Source organism: Aricia agestis, chromosome 1, assembly GCF_905147365.1.
Source record: "Aricia agestis chromosome 1, ilAriAges1.1, whole genome shotgun sequence".
In the NCBI taxonomy this organism is placed as follows: domain Eukaryota; kingdom Metazoa; phylum Arthropoda; class Insecta; order Lepidoptera; family Lycaenidae; genus Aricia; species Aricia agestis.
The window spans coordinates 10,547,728-10,569,499 of NC_056406.1; the positions used below are offsets into that span (position 1 = coordinate 10,547,728).

Here is a 21,772-nt window from a genome sequence, read left to right on the forward strand (position 1 = left end):
GTTTATCTTTTCAATTATATGTATACAAAGGCCCCGTCTCCCCCGGGGGTATGGTGTAGCAATGTGTTGACTATACTTATTTATTCATCAGGTTCTGTTCCCCGTCCGCCCGCCCTCGCCCCCGCCCCAGCCCGCCCTGCCAGCCCGCCGTAGCGCGGTCGCCGCTAATCACATGTCATTATTCACTTTAACTCAAGTTCGTACTTGGCGCTTACTTGTTAATGATAAATAGATTGCCTGACGGTAATTGCGAGTTATAATGAATTATTCATTTTTACGCGGCACGAAGTTGAACGCGAAATCTCGGGAAAAAGGATTTTTAATATGAAATTTTATGAGTTTGAACGCAATTTCCCTGTACGATTGGACATATTCCCAGATTAATAAAGGTTTCCGTGAAATTATTTGTGCATACATTGTAACGATAATTTTATGTAGATTACATTTTCGATAGGCTATTTTTATTTTTTGTCAACACAATTTTGTAACACGTTGGTTTATTATTTATTTATTACTAGCTGTCCCGATGAACTTCGTGTCATTTTAAAACCTTGGACTTCTACCAATATTTTAAGACTAAAATTAGCCCAATCCGTTCAGCCGTTTTCGAGTTTTAGCGTTACTAACACAATTTAAAATCCATTTTTCAAAAAAAAAAAGAATCCTTATATTCGAATGGCATGGTCACTGAGTTTAAATTCAACAATATTTTATTTTTCTTTACAATAAATAAAAAAGTGTTCAAGGCATAAATCGTAGCTTATATTTATAGGCCGTCAATAGGCGATCGTCGAGCCATCCGGAACAGCGATGAATAATTACTGTTTACCCAACTTTATAGGCCGAGAGCTGACCATTGTATAGCGACGATCACCGAGACAATAAAAAAATGCGACTCACCCCTTTAATTTTAACATTATTCCTTTTGAACTCGATCACAAAGTAAAAACATTTCATTTATCTTTCAACTTTACCGTTTTTATTTCAGTCCGCCTTTCGTGTAAATTTTTAAGGAGGATTAGATTGTATTAAGGAGATTGAGCTGTATAAAAGTTTTATACTATAAAAAAAGGTTTAAGATATTTTCTCTTCTATTTATTAAGCCGACAAACAGCATAAAATAAAGAGTGCAGGAATACGTTTATTTCGTGGATGTTAATGTTAGGCAATAGGCATGCTGACTATTTTTTTCTTGATGGAAATAAAAGAACCTTTCCGAAATAGAAATATCGGTGAAAGAATTACTGTGTTATCTAAAAAACTTTCCAAGTTAGAACAATTAAAAAATCCCATAAAATAAACCTGCCCAAAATGCTCCATACAAACTGCCACTCGATTATGACGTCACTTATTTTTACGTTTGACGACGTCTGTGGCTCAATGGATAAGAGTGTGGGGCAGCTCAAGCCGGGGGTCGTGGGTTCAAATTCCGCCGACTGAACAAAAAGTTTTCAATGTTCCTGGGTCATGAATGTCTATTAAATATGTGTATGGTATGGTGAAAATCTATATAAATATATGTATAGTATAAAGTTATTAAATATATTTCCGTTGTCTGGTACCCGTAACACAAGTCCATCAGGTACTTAGCACGGGGCCAGACTGACGTGGTGTGAAGCGTCCATAGATATTATCATAATATTATTATTCTTACCGTAGTGTAGCTTGTAGGCTTTGCCGAAAGTTGCTTTAAATTATACAAATTATAGTATGGTATACAAATCTATATATTATTAATACGCAAGCGAAAAAATCATTTAAAAAAACTGACTCTACCATCCAACATTGAAGACTCGATCATAACAAAAAAAAAAATACAAAAGTTATCAAGCTGAAATTTTGGCGAGACTTATTTTTTACCGTTATCTATCTATCGGTTAAATCTGCTAATCTTTGACCATGTCATCCCTATTCTATACGGTTTTGGCAGAACTAGTAAACATTATAATTTATAGGCAATACGTAGGTAAACGCTGCTTAACTATCCTGAGAAATTATTGACCTGTAACTTAACCCGTACCTATTTGCTCTTCGAAAACTTTGCATAGATACAGTCGGGGATTTACGAGATACTCGTAGTACGTAGTCGAAGAACACTATAATTATTGATATTTAACTGAGCTGTAAGGTTGTACTTCTACAAAGAAATTGTTAACGAAAACTAATGGTAATTAATTATACTTTAAGACTACAAGATGACGCCCGCAACTCCGTTGTGCCAAAATTTGTTTATCGCGCGGGAACCGTACATTTTTCCGAGATGAAAACTATTTTATGTCCTTTCTCGGGACTCAAAATATCTCAATGCCAAATTTCAGCAAAATCGGTTCAGCGGTTTGATCATGAAGAGGTAACAGACAGACAGACACACTTTCGAATTTATAATATTAATATGGATGGATACAAACGATAATAATATCATGTAAAGTATCTTCGATATTCTATCATCTTTATGATACCTATCGATAAAGTTAAAAAAATACAGTCAGCCCCCGAGCTATCCCATCGATTCCTGGTACATCGCCGCGACGCAATTAATCCCGGGGATCTACGAATCGCGCGACGACACGCATCCTGCACACGCTGCATATTTTAATCGTCAGATTTATGTGACGATTTCAAGGATCAACTTTTTACCCTTTATAATATTATGAAAGTCGAAAATAAAATATTATGTTAAATAAGTTAGATTTTTTTCATCTGAACTAAGTCTTTGCCTCAGACCGATTGAAAAGTAGTTTACGAACAATCAAGTTAAGGTTTCTCAATATGTGAGTCAAACTACGGCCAGTCGACCAATGACGTGCGAAAGAGGTCGCGAAATAGCATGCACGTGTAAAAGCGTCTAAATATACTTACTCAGTTATATAAATGTCGTGCGGTATTTTGGTTTTTACTAAAACTGAAGTTGTTATAATAGATTTTTTATAAATATTCATTTAAATATATTGTGACTTGCGTGGGACGAACTTGAGAGCTCGGATGATGTTTGCACTTAAAAAAAAGTATCATCAATTTGAGAAAATCTTTCCACAATTTCCCCAAATTCTCGGCACAAATCCGAATATTCTGCGCAGAAAACAAAACAATATTTTCGCCTTTTAAGAAACAGGACCCTAAAGTGAGATAGGAGTTGAGTATGATAAATACAAATCGTCGCTCATTTCCCAGACTCGAGTTTATCGGCTCCGTGTACTTAAGGATATTAACGCTTATCGAGAGATGAAATATCGTCACCCGAGCCCTAAAGCTACGAGGGTCTACACACACATGAGTAATCTCCTCGCAAAAATCATTTTTGATATGTGAGATTTATTATTTATTGGATAAACTCCGGCTTAGGACGTTCCGCAATCGTATTCTTGGCCAGTAACTTAAATATTTTATAATAGACTAGCGACCCGCCCCGGCGTCGCACGAGTATAAAATATATAGCCACTGAAAAAATGATTTAAATCGATAGCCTATGATCCTTCACATGGTCTACTTCTTATCTATGCCAAATAACATAAAAATTGCTCCGTAGTTCGCGAGATAAGCCCTTTCAAATAATTTCCTTCGTTTTAACCACATTCTTCTATTAGTCTTAGCGTGATAAAATATAGCCTATAGTGTTCCTCAATAAATGGGCTATCTAACACTGAAAGAATTTTCAAATCGGACCAGTAGTTCCTGAGATTAGCGCGTTCAAATTAGCCCCTTCAAATAATTTCCCCGTTTTTTCTACATTTTCCTCTATTTCTTCACTCCTATTAGTCTTAGCGTGATAAAATATAGCCTATAGCCTCGATAAATGCTAATCCTAAAAAAAACAGTTATCTAACACTAAAAGGATCATCAAAATCCGCTGAGGGAAAAAAAAGACTTTGTTTTATAATCTGTATAGAATATAGTTATAATAAAGGAGAACGAGGTCATCGTTAAAACAATGAATATTTTAATTCGTGAATGATTAATAACTCAGCTCGTAATCTAACTACGCCAGATATAATAGACTTGACATTTAAATAGAGGACTGTCGCTCGAAGTCGTTCCTCGAGTACTATTTAAATACTAAATGCCTAATGTTTTCGAGGGGAAAACGAAAATGTTGCTCCGTATTTTAATAATAAAAGCAATTTGCACAGAATCGAGGCTGGCGGTAGTCGCTGCGAGCCGGAGACACAGACTCAAATCGAATTACCTTAAGATATTGTAGAGCCAGCAACATACTTTCGAGCTTTAAATGTGTTTTCCTGCAACACCGATGGGGCCGGAGGGGAAAATAACCAATTGTTGGCATGAAAAGACGCGACCGCCAAATAGCAATGATGTGCCAACGCCAGCTATAGGATGTTTTGCAAAAGATTTAATATGATAAAAATGTTGGCTACAAAAATGTACCTTACAAAGCGTTTTTTTCGCAACATTCAGAAGTAATGAAACTACTACGACTCCATGACTAACATTAATTTATAAGTAACTAGCTGTCCCGGTGAACTTCGTGTCACTTAAAAACCTTCCCTGGAAAGACTAAAATTAGCCCAATCCGTTCAGCCGTTCTCGAGTTTTGCGCTTAGCAACACATTCAGCGACTCATTTTTATATTAAAGACTAGCTGTCCTGAACTTCGTGTCACTTTAAAACCTTCCCTGGACTACTTCGAATATTTTAAGGCTAAAATCAGCCCAATCCGTTCAGCCGTTTTCGAGTTTTAGCGCGACTAACACATTTGAAAATCCATTTTTATATATAAGATTACATCTAACTAGTTAATAACTAAAATGGAGACATTGTTGGAGTATAGTTAATTAGTTATTATTATAGAAGGCCTTGCGGTGGAAGACTACATATTATTGTTTAATATTATAAGCCATAGCTATTCGTGAAACTTAACTACAAGAGTAAAATATGTGGTAGACCGGTAGAGCTTACGTTTTTGTTAATGCAAGATTCTGGCTTTAGCTAACAATGTAGTAAAAATTTTATGTAACAAAAAAATATGTGTTTTGAGTAGGTACTTCTTATAAAATTGTATTTGAATTTCACAACTAGTTCGCTTCACTTAAGAGCCTCTCATATTAAGTTGAGCAATATAAATCTATAAAATAAATACATATTGTTTAGGACTAAAAATGTTTCTTTTACAACCAACAATAATTATAACCTCCATCTATAAGTCTATGCCTACAGTTACACAATATACCAGTGCAATTTACGTAAAACGGTTTTTGTATACAAATACAAGTGGGATACAATTGAAAACTACACATACAATTTCTGTCGTAGCCGTAGGACTTCATGTAGTCTTTCCGATTTGTCGTATCGTGTCCGCATCGTGGCGTATGATGCAGCTCATTCATTAGTCGCTAATGCAGGGCGCCCAGTGTTTATTACGGCGCGACTCGCTAACACCGCTTTGCACTAGCGCTCCGACTGAGGCTATTTACATACATTACATATGGGATAACCCGCCGCAGTGCCTTCATACGTAAATGAAAGTTAGCTACTATGAAAACTAGGTTTTAAAATGTTAGGTTCTATTTTATAATAGCTGGTGATTTTCCATACTTCCACACTTACTATAATATTATAAATGCGAAAGTGTGTCACCCTGTCTGGCTGTCTGTTATCTCTTCACGCCCAAACAGCTGAACAGATTTTGGTGAAATTTGGTATGCAGATACTTTGAGTCCTGGAAAAGGACATAATATGATACTTCTTATCCCGGAAAAAGAGTTGAAGGCGTTATCTACTAGGGTTATAAGAATATGTGGGATATGAGTGGATGACCCAATTAAATATCTTCGAGCTGCACCTGTAGCATGGCTACAGTAGAAATACGAAAGTATAGACAAACAGCGAAGATAAACTGAAGGTGCCGCTCCGATCTATACCGCGGCTAGCCGCGATCGACAATAAATCAAATATAATGCCACTTTATGACATAGACTATAGTCCTAAAAATTCAAATAAAATCCAATTTTATGACGTAGACTGTCTATGTCATAAAGTGGCATTTTTATTGAATTTTTGTCGATTGCGGCTAGCCGCAGTGAAGAGATCGGAGCGGCACCTTCAGTTTATCTCCGCTTTTTTGTCTATACTTTCGTATTTCTACTGTAGCCATGCTACGGGTGTTGATGTGCTTATTCGGATTGAAGCCTGCAACATTCGTTTTCAGGTGCTTTTGCAATGTACACTGTCGTACTAAGAAGTTGATAACGCGATGAACAATTGTGTCTATAAAATTGGTCCATCATAAGTTAATAATATAACTAGCGCCAAGTTAGTTTTTTCTTAATAACTCGATAAATAAACAATATTTTATACAATAAATAAGAAATAAGAAAATATTTTATATACTTATTCTATAGTACAGTCTCTCGGTAATATAATATTTTTATAATATTTGTTAGAATATTGACTCAGTTGAATGCATCGTTTTGAAAATAAATGAAATATTCGTGTTTAGAAGCCTTATGTGATTTTTTTCTATCGAGAAAATTTTAAGATATCGTGTTTTCGTTAGTACAGACCCTTTCAAATTCATAGCTTATTATCAAGTACAAAAATGAATTATAAGATCATCTTTTTTGCTTTAGTCGCCCCCGTATTGAAAATTCTGGCAACAACAAAGATCTAAACCGTTAGTGGTTGCAAGTGAAATGTACGTGACAAATAAGGTATTCGAAAACCTCATATCTACTAACACAACATCAAAGACCCTCGTCTTCTCGGCCTTAAGAATCGTAAATCTACGTCCACAGCATAAATATCATGTGTCAGTGTGTCCCGTGTTGAGATCAGACGCGTACAGAATTCGCCTTTGAGCCTGCATTTTAACCTCCTACCCACATTATAATGTCGCCTACATTCCTCAGCTAGGACTGAAATGTTCTATTTTTAAATCTGTTTTGTAAGTTTGCGAATTCCTATGGACGCTGTTAAGCATTTTTGTATCATCCCACCTCATCCCACAAAAAATTACGTACTTACTTGATATTTTAGGAAATCTTTAAAATAAAAACCCAAAAATTGGTTTTCATTTTCGTAACTAAAATAGCTATCCTTCCATTCTAAGTGAAGTCTGATAGCTTTCAAGTGATACTTGTGGATCGACGGCTCTACCAAAATTCAATAATATTTATTTTCAATTTAATTTTATGTAACAGGCTACAAGTACAATCGTTTAGTACCTAATTATTTTTGTTCATCATGTACAAACCTATTCGGAAATGTAGGTCACATTCAAGATTAAAAAGTTACGACCCCATAATTGACATTGCAATACAAATAAAGATGGCTGCCGCAACGAAAAGTAATTTCATTTCACTTTATTTACATATTGATTGATAAACAACGATGAAAGTCGGAGTTGACTTTCAATTTTCGCCTGCGTTTGAATCAGACCCTTGTACAAATTCCAGCTGTTGTGAAAAATCCATTACTCTGGCCGACGTCAAAGTACGTTCATTTCGACTATCTAATACCTGGCCCCACTGTTTGTTTTCAATCTTCTTCTAAAATTATTATTGAACTGTTTGTTTATACGAATTACGATAGATATCAGAGTCACGGTGCATAGTAATAACCAAAGTATTCGTGGGAGAGCCATGCTTCGGCACGAATGGGCCGGCTCAAACGGAGAAATGCCACGTTCTCGCAGAAAGCCGGCGTGAAACAGCGCTTGCGCTGTGTTTCGCCGAGTGAGTGAGTTTTTGAGGCCCAATCCCCTCCCCTATTCCCTTCCCTTTCTTTCCCTCCCCTATTACCCTATTCCCTCTTAAAAGACCGGCAACGCTCTTCTGATGCTGCGAGTGTCCATGGGCGACGGAAGTTGTTTTCCATCAGGTGACCCGTTTGCTCGTTTGCCCCCTTATTTCATAAAAAAGTAACATAATATTAGCTTCGTCGATATTATGATAATAATCTCAATAACATACATTATTTGCTACAGTAATGTGCAAACTGCAATAACTACCGCACTCATAGTCGATTACTTAGCTGTAATGTAAGGCTGTTATGAAATAAAGATTTTGACATAAGCCCCATACATTATTTATCGTCAATAAATTGAAGTTTAGTCATCATTAAATGTCTGAATGCGGCAGTTAGTACTGCTATACGTGGAGAGGGACTTTTATGATGAGGTTATGTATTTAAGTGTATGCAATATACCTACATATTATATTGTATAATTATTGTTACGGTACATGGTATACGGACACGTGGTGCCATCTAGCGACAAACCAGCGAAACTTACCGAGGGAGCACAGGCAACATAAATCCCCTACTCAATACTAGATGGCACGAAGTGCGGACCTTATGACTGAGTCCATAAGGTCTGAATTAAATGTGCCCGCGACGCATGCCCGCCCTCTGACCGTATCCAAAAAATAAAAATGACAATGTTAGCGTTGTGTTGACGCGTTCGATTATTGAATGCGCCAAAACGAAAGTTGAATGAAAGAAGATGACGAAAACTGAAGACGAAAGCGCATAGTGTGAACATACCTTATGGATTTCTTGACAGATTCGCAAGACGTCTCATGCAATTGAAATCTGTCAAATTTAGAAATGCATAGGTATTCTACGGTCTGAATCAACCCTAAGACCTAAATGGCTGACACGATTGAGCTAGACGTTCGTTTTAGTTGTAAAAGCGAGTATTAGGCTAAATAATTTATGTTATTATAATTATAATATAATTATAATAACAAAATCATGAGCAAAAAGTTTTTATAATTCATTACCAACGAAGCTACAGAGTCTAAATGCTTAACCTCCCATCTTCCTAACTTTTCAATTTGTTTCCATATAATTACACAGCTGATGTATGTAGCGGTGACTGGTAATCTTCGTAATCCGATCAGAGGCGACCGCAACACGCCGAGGCGGCTTAATTACAAGATATAATACTGGCGTCAACGATTAACGTCGCATGTCCAGCGACGGAACTGGCCTGTACATACACTATGTCACAGAAAATATACAGCATCATTGCATGTAACTTGTGGTCGCATAAAGTCAATAAAGTCATACCGCGTTAAGCTATTACCGAGATCGGTCGTGTATTGCGAGCGGTATAATATAGTGAACTATATTTCTACGAGTTTTTACCCGTGAGTGCCACGAGATGGAATCGGATTGTTTTCATCAATAAGTGAGTACCTACAGGCTATAACACATTCACAACGGTTTCTGACTACAGGAACAACATAAGCTCTCCAACGTTTAACACCACCCCGAGTTACGCTACTGTGACACAAACAACCATGTTCCCTAAAAAGGATCAAGCAATCATCATCGATGCCTTAGAAAACGTACAAATTAAAGACTACGCACAAGCTTTAGGTAAAATCATAGATCCATCTCAAATCCGCTTTTTGTCAAGAATTTCAAACAACAGAATCTGTACATACCTATCTTCGAAGATCATCGTGGATGAAATCATTGATAATAGTAAATACATCACAATACAAAACGAAAAAATACCTATCCGGCCGCTAATCAACAGAAACAAACGTATAATAATATCTAACGTGTGCCCCGTTATACCGCACACTGAAATCGAGAAGAAATTAAATGAATTGAATATTAAACCACAATCACCTATCTCTTTCTTGCGTGCGGGTCTTAATGAAACAGGTTTCAATCATATCCTTAGTTTTCGGAGACAGGTCTACGTAACACCAGAGGATTTTACTCGAATCCCAGACAAAATATCTATTGATTTTGAGGAAATGAGTTACTGGCTATACTTCTCTTCGGACACTATGACTTGTTTTATATGTAAGAAAGAAGGACACGTAGCATCTAAGTGCCCGGACAACACTAAAGACGCGAATATTTTTAATCAAATGACGCAGGAGTCCATGGAAACACTTACATTCAAGCGTCCACATCCACCTACTGAATCTACGACGACTACTACGGATATCATGGAGTCCGAGGACAAAGAGTGTATACCTAACATAGAAAACAGCGATGAGGACTTCGATAACTCCTCACAGTCTAGCGCAGACGAGGTCTACACGTCCAAGAGTGGGAAGAAACTGAAGAAAACGCCTCATCGTGATTTAGATTCAATTAATTGGGAACACCTGGAAACTTCTATAGCCGACTCCGGTAAAACGTATCCATTGTCTGGAGAACAGATCAGAGAATATCTCAGACGCACATATGGAGTTAAGAACATATCCGATATTACTTATAGCTACACAGAAGAGATTAACCCCCTTATCGAAATGTTTAAAGACTTGATATCTAATATAACAAGTCGTAGTCTTAAAAGTAGGATCTCACGTATTATAATTAAACTAAAACGTTTACATGTAGGTAATAAAAATCCTAAACAAATAACTCAGCCACTTTTAGGTTGACACAGAGCATACTTTATACAACTATACATTTTTATATACATTAATTTATTTACACTTATATACCTACTTACAATTATTTATTTTTGTTTAATGGTTTTGATAAATTTCAAGCTTAACATTATTCAATGGAACTGCCAAAGTTTAATACCAAAGTTAAGTGATTTAGATTCCTATTTACATACTGAGAAAATACATATTTGCTTTCTTTCAGAAACTTGGCTAAAAAGCGAAAATAAAATTAATGTAGTAGGTTATTCTTTATATAGAAAGGACCGAACAGATGGATATGGAGGTTTAGCTATTCTTGTCCATCAATCTTTAAGTTGTACTCTCAAGAGTTTTCCCAGAAACAATCATAATATTGACCTTTTGTGCCTTGAAATCCGTAATAGCAACAAGATTAAATATATTATAGGTGTGTATTCTCCTTCAAATGTCACAGTAAACGTCAGAGATTACGACGAACTGTTTAGCCATTTCTCTGAGAAAACTTTGATTGTCGGTGATTTTAATGCCCACCACTCGGCGTGGTCATACACAACGGACACACGGGGTAGGCTTTTAGCAGACACAAGCTTAAAACATGGTTATGTTTACCTTAACAGTGGGGACTATACACGATGCGCTAAGCTCAATAATAATATAATATATACATCACCCGATATTTCTTTTTGTAGTGCTGATATCTCACTATATTTTGATTGGAAAGTTACTAATGAATCCCTAGGCAGTGACCACCTTATTATTTCTATTAAGACGTTTGATAGTACTCAAATCAGTCCTGAATTGAAAAGAAACATTAAGATGGCCAAATGGGTAGAATATACACAACACATTAAATCGGCGTGTGAGGGATTAGTTCTTGGAGACAATGTACAAAGCAATTACAATAAATTTATAAATATTATTAACGATAGTGCTAACAAAAACATTCCTTATATTAAAATCAGTAGTAACCCTAATAAATTTAAGCCGAAACCCTGGTGGAATCCAGACCTATCTAGAGCAGTAGCGCAACGAAGATTAGCACTCAAACATTTTAGGAAATCACGTACGGTTGAAAATTACTTAATTTACCAAGAAAAAGTAGTCTATGCACGAAAATTAATAAGACTGGCAAAAAGGGTTTCATGGCAGCAATTCTGTGACAGCATAGACTCTAAAATGTCCAGTAGTGAGGTATGGAGAAAACTAAGATGGCTTAAAGGTCATCGCAGCCCCAAAGACTATTTGACAGAAAGTAATGCAACTTCTTTTATTACAGAACTCGCTCCCGATAGTGTTGACTTACCACCCGTTAATTTTAGTACTGATAATTTAAATCCACATTTGTTTATAGTTTCAGAGCTGAATTTCATTCTTAAAAGAATAGATACTTCAGCTGGTCTGGATAATATTACTTATTCTATGATTAGTCACTTACCGGATAACGCAAAAACACACCTCATCAATATATTTAATATAATTTATACAAAAGGTGAGATACCAGAACAATGGCGTAGAATAAAACTTATTGCAATACCGAAAAGAGATACGGGTACTCAAAGAGATAAACATCGGCCAATCTCACTTATTAATTGCCTTTGTAAGATTTTTAATTTAATGATAACTCGTCGCCTTGAATATCATTTCGAAAATAATAAACTATTTAACGATAGCACTTTGGGTTTTCGTCGTGGCTTTTCATGTCAAGACAATCTCAGTAGGTTTATTATAGACACAGAAACTGCCTTTGTAAACAAAGAATACGTTTAATGCGTTTACTGTGATATAAGTAACGCTTATAATAATGTGGCTATTGAACCACTTATATCCACTTTACTTGAATTTGGCGTAGACCCGCTTTTGTGTGTTTATATTAGAAATTTTTTAAAACGAAGAATCTTAATATATAGGCTAAGGGATGGTAGGGAAATCACAAGAATATGTCGACAGGGTTTGGCTCAAGGTGACCCAATGTCATCTATTTTGTTTAATATAAATACCATTAAGTTATGCAACGCACTCGTTAGAATAGTTAAAGTATCACAATATGCTGACGACTTTGCATTATATTGTATCGGTCGAAATCTTGAATCTTGTGCTAATGTCATTCAATCAAGCCTTAACATATTCATGTCTATGTTAGAAAAAATAGGATTAGAAATATCGCTATCAAAGACTAAACTGTGTATATTTACTAGAAAGTACAGAGTGCCTACTATTTGTATACAAATTAATAACACTGAAATTGAGGTTATAAATTGTGTCAAGTTTTTGGGTGTTTGGATGGACGGTCGCCTGAACTGGACTAAACATATTCTTGAAACTGCCCAAAAATGTATTCCGTACGTTAATGTCCTAAGTTGCATAAGCAGTTCAAAGGGAGGTGTCCATCCAATACACTTAAGAAGACTTTATATAGCATTAGTTCGATCTCGTCTTGATTATGCATGTACCATCTTCGGCAACGCCAGTGCTAGGCTCCTCCAGAGGTTGGATGTGATTCAAAATCAAAGTCTGCGCCTTTGTGGAAGCTTCATTCGCGACACCCCAATTTTTGCAATGGAAAGTGAGCTTTGTATTACACCTTTAAAGTTAAGAAGAATGTATTTAAGTAATAAATACTTTCTGAGGCTCTCGTCTAGAAAATCTGATATCTTAAGAAAGCAAATCAAAGCATTAAACCATTCATTAATTTTGGGCACAAGGTACTGGCGCAAAAATCAATTGCCACTTCTAGTCGAGAGTTACAGACAGTATTCCATTTTATCTATGTCACAATTTGAAGTTTTGCCCCCATTTTTACTCTCGCGTGAAATTAAATCAATCCCCTGGAATAAGATCATAATACACGAAGTGAACACTGTTAACGAACCTAAAGCTCAAATACCCACTCATGTTCTGAAACAACGTTGCAAAGTCATGATTCAGTCACAGTATTCTGATCACACTCATCTTTACACTGATGGGTCCAAGACAGGAGACGGTTCTAGTTGCGCCTTTTATGATGATACTACCGGTTTTGGGTCAAAATTTCGAATTGAAAATTCATGTATACCTATAATGGGAGTCGAATTGACAGCAATAAGTGAAGCATTACATTATTCAGAATCGATTCCATACATTAAAATTGTAATATTTACAGACTCGAAGAGCAGTCTCCAACATTTGTTATCAAGTGCTAAGGGCAGTGGTGTCGGTCGTTACGAAGCTTACCTCATTATTAAATGTATCCACAGATTGATACTTAACGGGGTTGAAGTTCGTCTACAATGGATCCCTTCACACGTGGGCCTCAGGGGTAACGAGGTGGCAGACTCGCTCGCGGCTGAGGCCCTCCGGGACGGTATACCTCTCCACGTTATACCTCACTATACTGACCATCTTCCAAAAGTCAAAGCAGACATGTACGCTAAATTCAAATTATATTTCGATGAATGCTCTCAAAACAAGGGTATTTGGTATAAATCCATTGTAGACCAACCACCGCGCGTCCCTTGGTTTTCTTCACGACATTTCAAACGAAAGGAATTGATTATTTGTTTCCGAACTCGAACATACCACGTCCCGCTTAATAAATTTAATTACATTATGAAAAAAAGAGACGATCCCTACTGCTCAATATGTCAGAAGGAGGAGGACCTCCTACACTTAATTCTAGAATGTAGAATCAACGAACAACCGAGGTTGGTATTTTTAAGAGACAGTGGGTGTTCTTCGGCGGACCTCCTCTTTTTGTTCCATCGAATCTTAGCCTCAGAGTTCACTGACAAACACAGTAACAATCTTTTAAATTTTATTACATATTCTCTGAGCCTAAGATTTGAATACTATAAAAATAGTCCATAATCATAATATGTTAAACCTAATGTCCTAAAGTTATTGTTATAATATAATTGTAAAATGTAACTCTTAAGCCGACTTAATCTTCAGGATGTAAGGCTTATAAAATAAATAAGAATAAAAAAAAAAAAAAAAAAAAAAGTCAATAAAGTCAGCTAACCTACCAGGACGACTTAATCGCTTAGCGATAAAGCCCTTAAGATTAGAATTTAAAAAAATCTGCTAAAGGTTTCTTATGATGTGCCTCTGCGTGTTGGCTCATAATGTATATAATATCAGGCCGTGATGGCGATGACGCCGAAAAACATGGTAGCAATTATGGTTTCCATGGCGTAACATGCTGTAAACTGCTCCTAAAGCCCTCTCGCCTTTAGGAAAAGCATACAAGCACGCCAAGACTCATTTATAAGTAAAATATTGAGACGTTATTTGACATTTTAAAACCTCCAAAAATATACACATAATATTCAATGAACGTGATGCTTTTTTTGTAACGAAAATAGCGTCAACAAGGTTTAATCGGTGCGAAAGATTTCACTCTTGTTTATTTGATCAATGGCGTTGCCCTGATAGAATTACTAAACGAAATCCATAGAATTTGTGTTCGGTCGAGCGAAACGAAAGGTATGATTTAAAAAACCTTTTTTCATATGGACCTTCGCGCCGTCTTCTCAGGCGAGAAATTAAAGGTCCGCCCGGCTGAACGTTATTTTTTCGAGTGATTTCTTCACGTGACCGATAGGCAATTCTGTGAAATCATCTCGTAGACTCGCTTCGGTGGCAGACAGCGGCCACTGTAAGCGCAACCTTCAAAACTATGCTACGGCTTCGCTACGACGGTTGCGCTAACGGTGGTCGAAATTAACTATGTTTTACGAAATGTGGTTATGTTTTGTTATCATTTTATAGCACCCATGTTCGGATAATATTTATGTTTATTGTGTATGAGCACAAGTACATTTACTGAAAAGTGGGTACAATTCTAAACTGCTTTTCCCAAGTTTATTTTTAAAATTGTCAAAAATTGGGATATTAAGTGAAATTCTAAAAGTAGAATATAGACAATCATTGAACAGCTGTAGCAATATTTACTTGGTAATATATTTGTATTTTCTTTTGCATACTTTGTGCATAAGTGCAATAAGATAAATAACAATAATGCAAAACAAAGCATATTTTGTGATATTATGTATGAAAATAATCTATTTAATTATCGTAGGAATTGTGATTAATAATGGAATATAAGCAAAAAGCTCCACCTTTTAATATAGGATAGGAATAATAAGCGGCGAGAATAATAACTTTCATCACAACGGTTTGAGTAATAATTTAAAACTTGCAGCAAAAAATATCTTTCAGGTGTCCTGGAGAACGGTTCACAATTTACGGTGAACGTTTTCAGAGAGACTGTCAAAGTAACTTTTAATTAGTTCCTTTAGAGCTCGCAAAAAGTATATTCAAAGGCACACGAGATAATAGGTAAAGCGGAGGCGTAGATGTAGTTTAACCGAGATGTGGAGCCAATCTCAACCATTAGAAGAGGCTCTTGATTAATCTCGGCGGTGAAGCCGGCCTGTTCTTAATTAAAATGGGATTACCTTAAGGCGGGCGCCCGCAAGCATCGCCCCAGCCCTAGCGGTATTCCCGTCTTTTTTTCACCCCCCCAAGGTTAATGAGGGGACAGTTTATTACGTCTAGACTGAGTCATTAAAACGATAAATAAAACTAGAGAAACGTATCTCCTGCTCCAAATCTATAATGCGAAAGATAAAAGCTATCGTAAAATATAGATTTCATAATAAAATTCATAGCGAGATTCAAAACTCACTTGCATAGAAGCGAGATTTTTATGTAAAACTGCAAATACCTGTACTATATCAAGTCATCTACGGTAATAGAGCTATCTATACTATACTCTTCAGGTTTTATAGCTCTATTTGCATTACGTAAGCGGTAAACGAAAATCAAAATCTGAATCATCTACAGGCTGTTTTTAAAGACAACCTACGTTTACTCCTACTAAAACGATACGATTTTAAGCCCGATATTGTTATCCCAGAATCTTTATTTAAGGCTCCAGTCCATTAAAACAACAAACAGAAACGACATATGATTACGCTCCGGCCCATTTGATACGGAATTGCCTAAATAAATATACAGGCGATTTGTTTGGGAATAGCTAAATTAAATAATGCAAGCGGCAAATGTTAAGCTGTTTATTGAGAGGGGATGAAATTCTCCGCTGCGGCTGTTGTTATAATAGGAAGTCATGACACTTTCCCCCAAAACGTAGGGTTGTCAATTTACTTTCCTTTGCCTTGCTCTGTTTACAATTTTTATTACATTTTGTCTTTAAATAAGTGACAAACATTATAGGTTTACCATCCTAATGTAGTAAATAATTTTGAATTAAAATAAGACAAAGAAATTGCGTATAATCATTTTAACTTACCTTCCGACTCTTTCTTATTTTTGACACAATTCAAGTATAATTTTAAGCACGTAAACAAATATTTTCGGCAGCCCTACGACGAGCTCGCGTCTTGTTACTTTGAAACATCACTTTTCTAGCTCCTTGTATTTTCTGGGCTCCTAATGTTTTTGCTTCGGCTAATAATTCGCTAGATAAGGGCTCGAGCGCCACCATTTAGAGAACCGCCGTCCCGCGGGAAACTCCTAAGCTCACAAATTGAGTTAGGCTGAGTGATTCGGAAAATCGCCGGCTATGGATTGTGTTGCGTATTTTATTTTAGAGGCTTTAAGGGATGGACCCTCTACTTTTAGCAACACCGAGGATCATCGTAAAACAAAGACCAAACATTATTTTCGTAAATGAAGCTGCGGATTTCACGCACGTCAAAGCCTTTGAAGAATTATATTATTTTTAGATCTTTTCTAACGTCTGTAAACATCCTTAGTCGGTAATTGAAGATAATATGAGCTCTTTTCTTGCGCTGGGAAATATCGTTCCATCAAGCAAGCCATATGGAGCGGAATATTCTAGAAAATATTAATTTTACAATATCGAAGCTAATTTTAAGTACAATTTTCTTGAGGCAATTTGTGTGCTTCATTTTATTACATGTGATTTAATATTCAGCTTCCAAGAGATATTCGCTTACTATGTATTACCAGGTTTCTTGATAATATTATGTTTTAAAGAAACGTGACAGAAAAATGTAAATTTCAGGGAAACTTTTACCGAAAACTTTGGAGGTTTCGCATTATGAATAAAACAACATTTAACACCCACCAACGATGCACTTGTTGTCTGTTTTATTAATTATTATTAGTACTATAACTCAATAGAGCTTATTAGACTCTTAACTTAATTATTAAAATAATAATTAAACTTAATTATTGTAGAAAACAAACTTGTTACCTATTCTCGCATTAGAAATCTAGAGTCTAGAGTTTAGAGTAATGATGTTTTATCATACTTAAAATATTTTTTCAATAGGATACCCCTTAAGGCTTAAATAACTTAACATGTATAGTAGTGCCATTTAAAGTTACTGACTTTAGGTGTAAACGTACATGTTAGGTAAATAATATAGTATGAGTTTCAGATTTTCACTCTCGGAAGGAGCTGTTTCCTACAGTACTAAATAATTTTACCTAAGACCCTTTACCTAAGACATTTTCTTTATCGCTTCTTTATAAAATCGCCGATAAAAATGTATAGAATTGACACCAACGTTCGATAGAAATATTTTGACGTTCGACTCGTGTAATGTCAATGTATGGATATTTTGATCGCTTTTCTATAAAGAAATGATAAAGAAAACGTCTAGAGGCTCTAGGTGTGATTCTGATAAAATTAAAATCACCAAACCTGTTCTCTTCTCGGGGTCTCTGAAGAGCAGATCGTCGAGCCTGGCGACCGGTGACCGGCCCTTGCTGTTGACGGCGACGGCGGCCAGCCGGAACCGGACCTCCCACTCCAGCCCGCGCACCGTCCACGACGGCTCCTCCGAAGTTAGGTTTACTCTGGAACAGATGGAACAGGCCCTTTAGCCAAGATCTTTTCTTTATCGCTTCTTTATAGAATCACCGATCAAAATGTATGGACTTGACATAAGCGTTCGTTAACACGGCGTTGACGTTCGACTCATCTAATCTCAATTCCATACATTTTGATCGGCGATTCTATGAAGAAGCGATAAAGAAAAGTCATGGCTACAGGCTTAAAGTACTAACTATAGTAATTATGTAAAAACTGTAATTGAGAAAACCATTTGCACTTTTATATTTTGTGGCACGTTCATAGTAATCTGCAAGCATCATCATAAAATGGCTCATCGCGCAACTGGGAGCCTAGAGGAGGCTGGTAACTTTTTTTGTATTTCGCGCAATATTGCTAAATAATTTAAAATATCTATGGATGTTTTACACCACGTCAGTCTGGCCCCGTGCTAAGTACCTGAAGGACTTGTGTTACAGGTACCAGACAACGGAAATATAATATTTAATACTTTTACACTATACATATATTTAAGATTTATGTAGTTCTTTTTTTTTCATTAGTTAAATTTTGTCTTATCTATTAGACTCTACTGTTCTATTCACACTCGAGTATATAAAGCCTTATTTTAGAAACTATACTTCTTATATTATGCTTTAGCCATTCTGAATGTATTCCACGTTATAGCCATTTAAATTTCTAATAATTTTGTAGTAACGAAGCACGGAAACCTACCAAAATAGTCAGGTCTCTGATTTCGAATCCAACATAAAGATTTTTGACTTTTGCTAAGTCTTTGCAGTAAAATTTAAAATTTATCCTCTACTGTAACATTTGAGAATATTTTTAATAAAAACTTCCGTTTATAATAGGGTAATGTTATAACAGAGACACTTAAGAGCGTTTAGAGGTAAGGCATCAGGATCAGAATTGATCCCGCGGGCCTCAGCTAACTGAGCACTTGAAATAACTAAACTCGCTCGCTTTGTCTTGGCGATGTAACCTTATTGTTCTAGTTATTCAGTTTTGTTAAGACGCAAAATATGTTTAGCTTGGACAGTTTCAGTGAAAGTGAAAAGCGGTTGTACTGTATTTGACTTATACAAGAAATGTTTTAATTTGAACGTAAAATTAAACTATCTACATAATAATTCTAACTGAAACCCACACACTGTTAAGGTTTAGACTTTAATATTTTATACTGTGATAAAATTGCAAGATAATAATGTCTGTTATAAAAAAATCATAAACATTTATTCGTTTTCAACAAAAGCCGTCTTCACAAAAACCTATATGAATACAGGTATTTATGCTTGATCGTAAAATTGTAATTTGTATGAAACTGCCCATCGGGCGGAGTTTCGTATTGTCGAGCAATAAATACGGGATAACCCCGGCTGCACAACAGAGCTATTATAAAACACTGTTATTAACAATTTTATGAGTCATTACAATATAATTTTATTCATTAAGAGCCTACTGTCAAAACGCTAGCCCGCTACACACACCGCTATTCTTCAATCGTGATACAATGATTCCAAGAATCCTGATCCCGCGCAAAGTGCTTTACGCTGCAGCTAATAGTGAACAATATTGCGTAACAACGGTTCCCGCATGATAGCACGAAAGTAAAGGTCGTAAGTCCTAAAATGTTTTTGATGATTACTTAAAAATTAAATACAATAAGTACTAATATTTCCTTTGGCTATTATTTTATCAAGTGTGTGATTGTAGTAGTGCAAGTTATTTAATGATAGTAACTCAATAAGTGTAACAGATATTTTATAAAAAGCCCAGAAAGATTCATTATTTCGAAAAATAAAACTATCGAGTCAAAATAAGTGAATCGTGTTTTCGGTTAGCTAAATATCAGATAAATGTACAATGGTTAAATAAATCTCAATTTCATTTGAGTCAAAATATGTCTTCCGGGATCGTACCTAATACTTATTAGAAAACAAGGCAAAATTTGACAGCCCGCTCTTAATTAGCTGATCCGGTAGACGTTGTTTTGCCACGTATACTATAAAATATGACACGAGATTTTTTATGTTTCTGAGTATAATATTCTGGGCTATTTAATTTTTTCTACTTCAAGTCGTATACTGTTGTTGTCTAGTGTAGTCAAGTATTCAGCATTTAGTCGTAAGAATAAAATGCTCGTACAATACTTTTTCTCAAGAAGGTTTCGACGTTTTGTGCACATTTAAATAACATTATCATTTGACAAGGGCCCCTAGGTTTGTCGTACGTTTTATGTGAAGTTTTTAGCACGTTCATTATATTAAGATAATGATAAAAAGCACTAAGCTCGTTCAGAGTAATGAGGTGAAAAAGGGTTTCGCGTAATGCGGGGAGGGCGCAGGGCGGAGGGCCGCGACAGAGGGCGGCGGACAATAGCCCTTAACGAGAGTTTATATGAAGGTACCTTCGCTATGATAATACGCCTCGGATAAGTGTTGCCTAAAACACGGAGGGCAGATGAACATCATTATTTCGAGAGTGAAGGCGCTTAGGATAAATAAACATTGTTGTATATTATTTTTTATAAAACTTTTAGGGCGGATTCGACCAAACTGGAGTAAAATTTTACTCGAGTATAACTGTCTCCTAATATAAGAGTAAGCTGGTTTTGCGTTTTTCCAACTTCTAATCCATGAATGAGGTAATTAATTACACGGGAGTAAATATTTACACGGGCTATTTTGGTGGAGTAAATATTAAACTGAGAATAGTCTGGTACCCATTGATTCCTGCCTCTAAATAGCTAGTTAAGGTAAGTTGTGTTAAAATTTGAATTATGGTATATAACTTGAAAAGTTATAGATAATATTTACCAGTAAAATAAGGATGTAATAAAATATAATGAACATAGTTAATTATTCAAATATACAAATTATGTAACAAATTCAATAAACGATATCCGCGATGCACCTAATTAATAAACTAAATATAACATCATACAACTAAAAGCTATGTATTTACTATTTATAGTTCGTAGAGCTACACAATCTGGGGGCACGGTAGTGCCCCCGCCAAGACAAACCAAGCGAAGTGCCTACCTACCTTTTCCGGAAACGTTTCGTCGTATTTTTTAACCCTCGTAACTTTGGTTTAGATAATGCCAGATAATTGAAATTTTTAAGATAATGAGTATAATAATTAAATACATAAAGTTTGAACATCGTAGCTAATATATAATACTTTAGATTTTATAGGTGTCCAAAAACCCACAATTTTGTCACTGACTCACCGATCATGTAAATTGTTATAGAGTATGTATTTCCTGAAGTCTTAGAAAGCTGAAATTTGGTATGTAACATAATATTGAAAGTGTTACTTGTATTTAAAACACATATGCCATTCTAACTTCTCGTATATTTGAGTTACACTGCTAAGAACATCTTGAGATTCGATTCGACGTCGTGACGACGAGCAAGTCTCAAGATTTGACGTGGGAGAGCCATGCTTCGACACGAATGGGCCGGCTCGACCGGAGAAATACCACGTCCTCACAGAAAACCGGCGTGAAACAGCGCTTCCGCTGTGTTTCGCCGAGTGAGTGAGTTTACCGGAGGCCCAATCCCCTACCCTTTTCCTTTCCCTACCCTCCCCTATT

At 36.0% G+C, this 21,772-nt stretch overlaps 1 protein-coding gene across 1 annotated transcript in view; it reads right to left on the reverse strand.

Moving 5' to 3' along the window:
* Window positions 1–21,772, reverse strand: part of LOC121740154 (neural cell adhesion molecule 1-B-like) — a 367,043-nt gene that overhangs the window by 47,034 nt on the left and 298,237 nt on the right. The window contains exon 14 of the mRNA XM_042132808.1: window positions 18,025–18,179. Coding sequence (XP_041988742.1) covers window positions 18,025–18,179 — 155 coding nt within the window. The remainder of the gene's footprint in view (window positions 1–18,024; window positions 18,180–21,772) is intronic.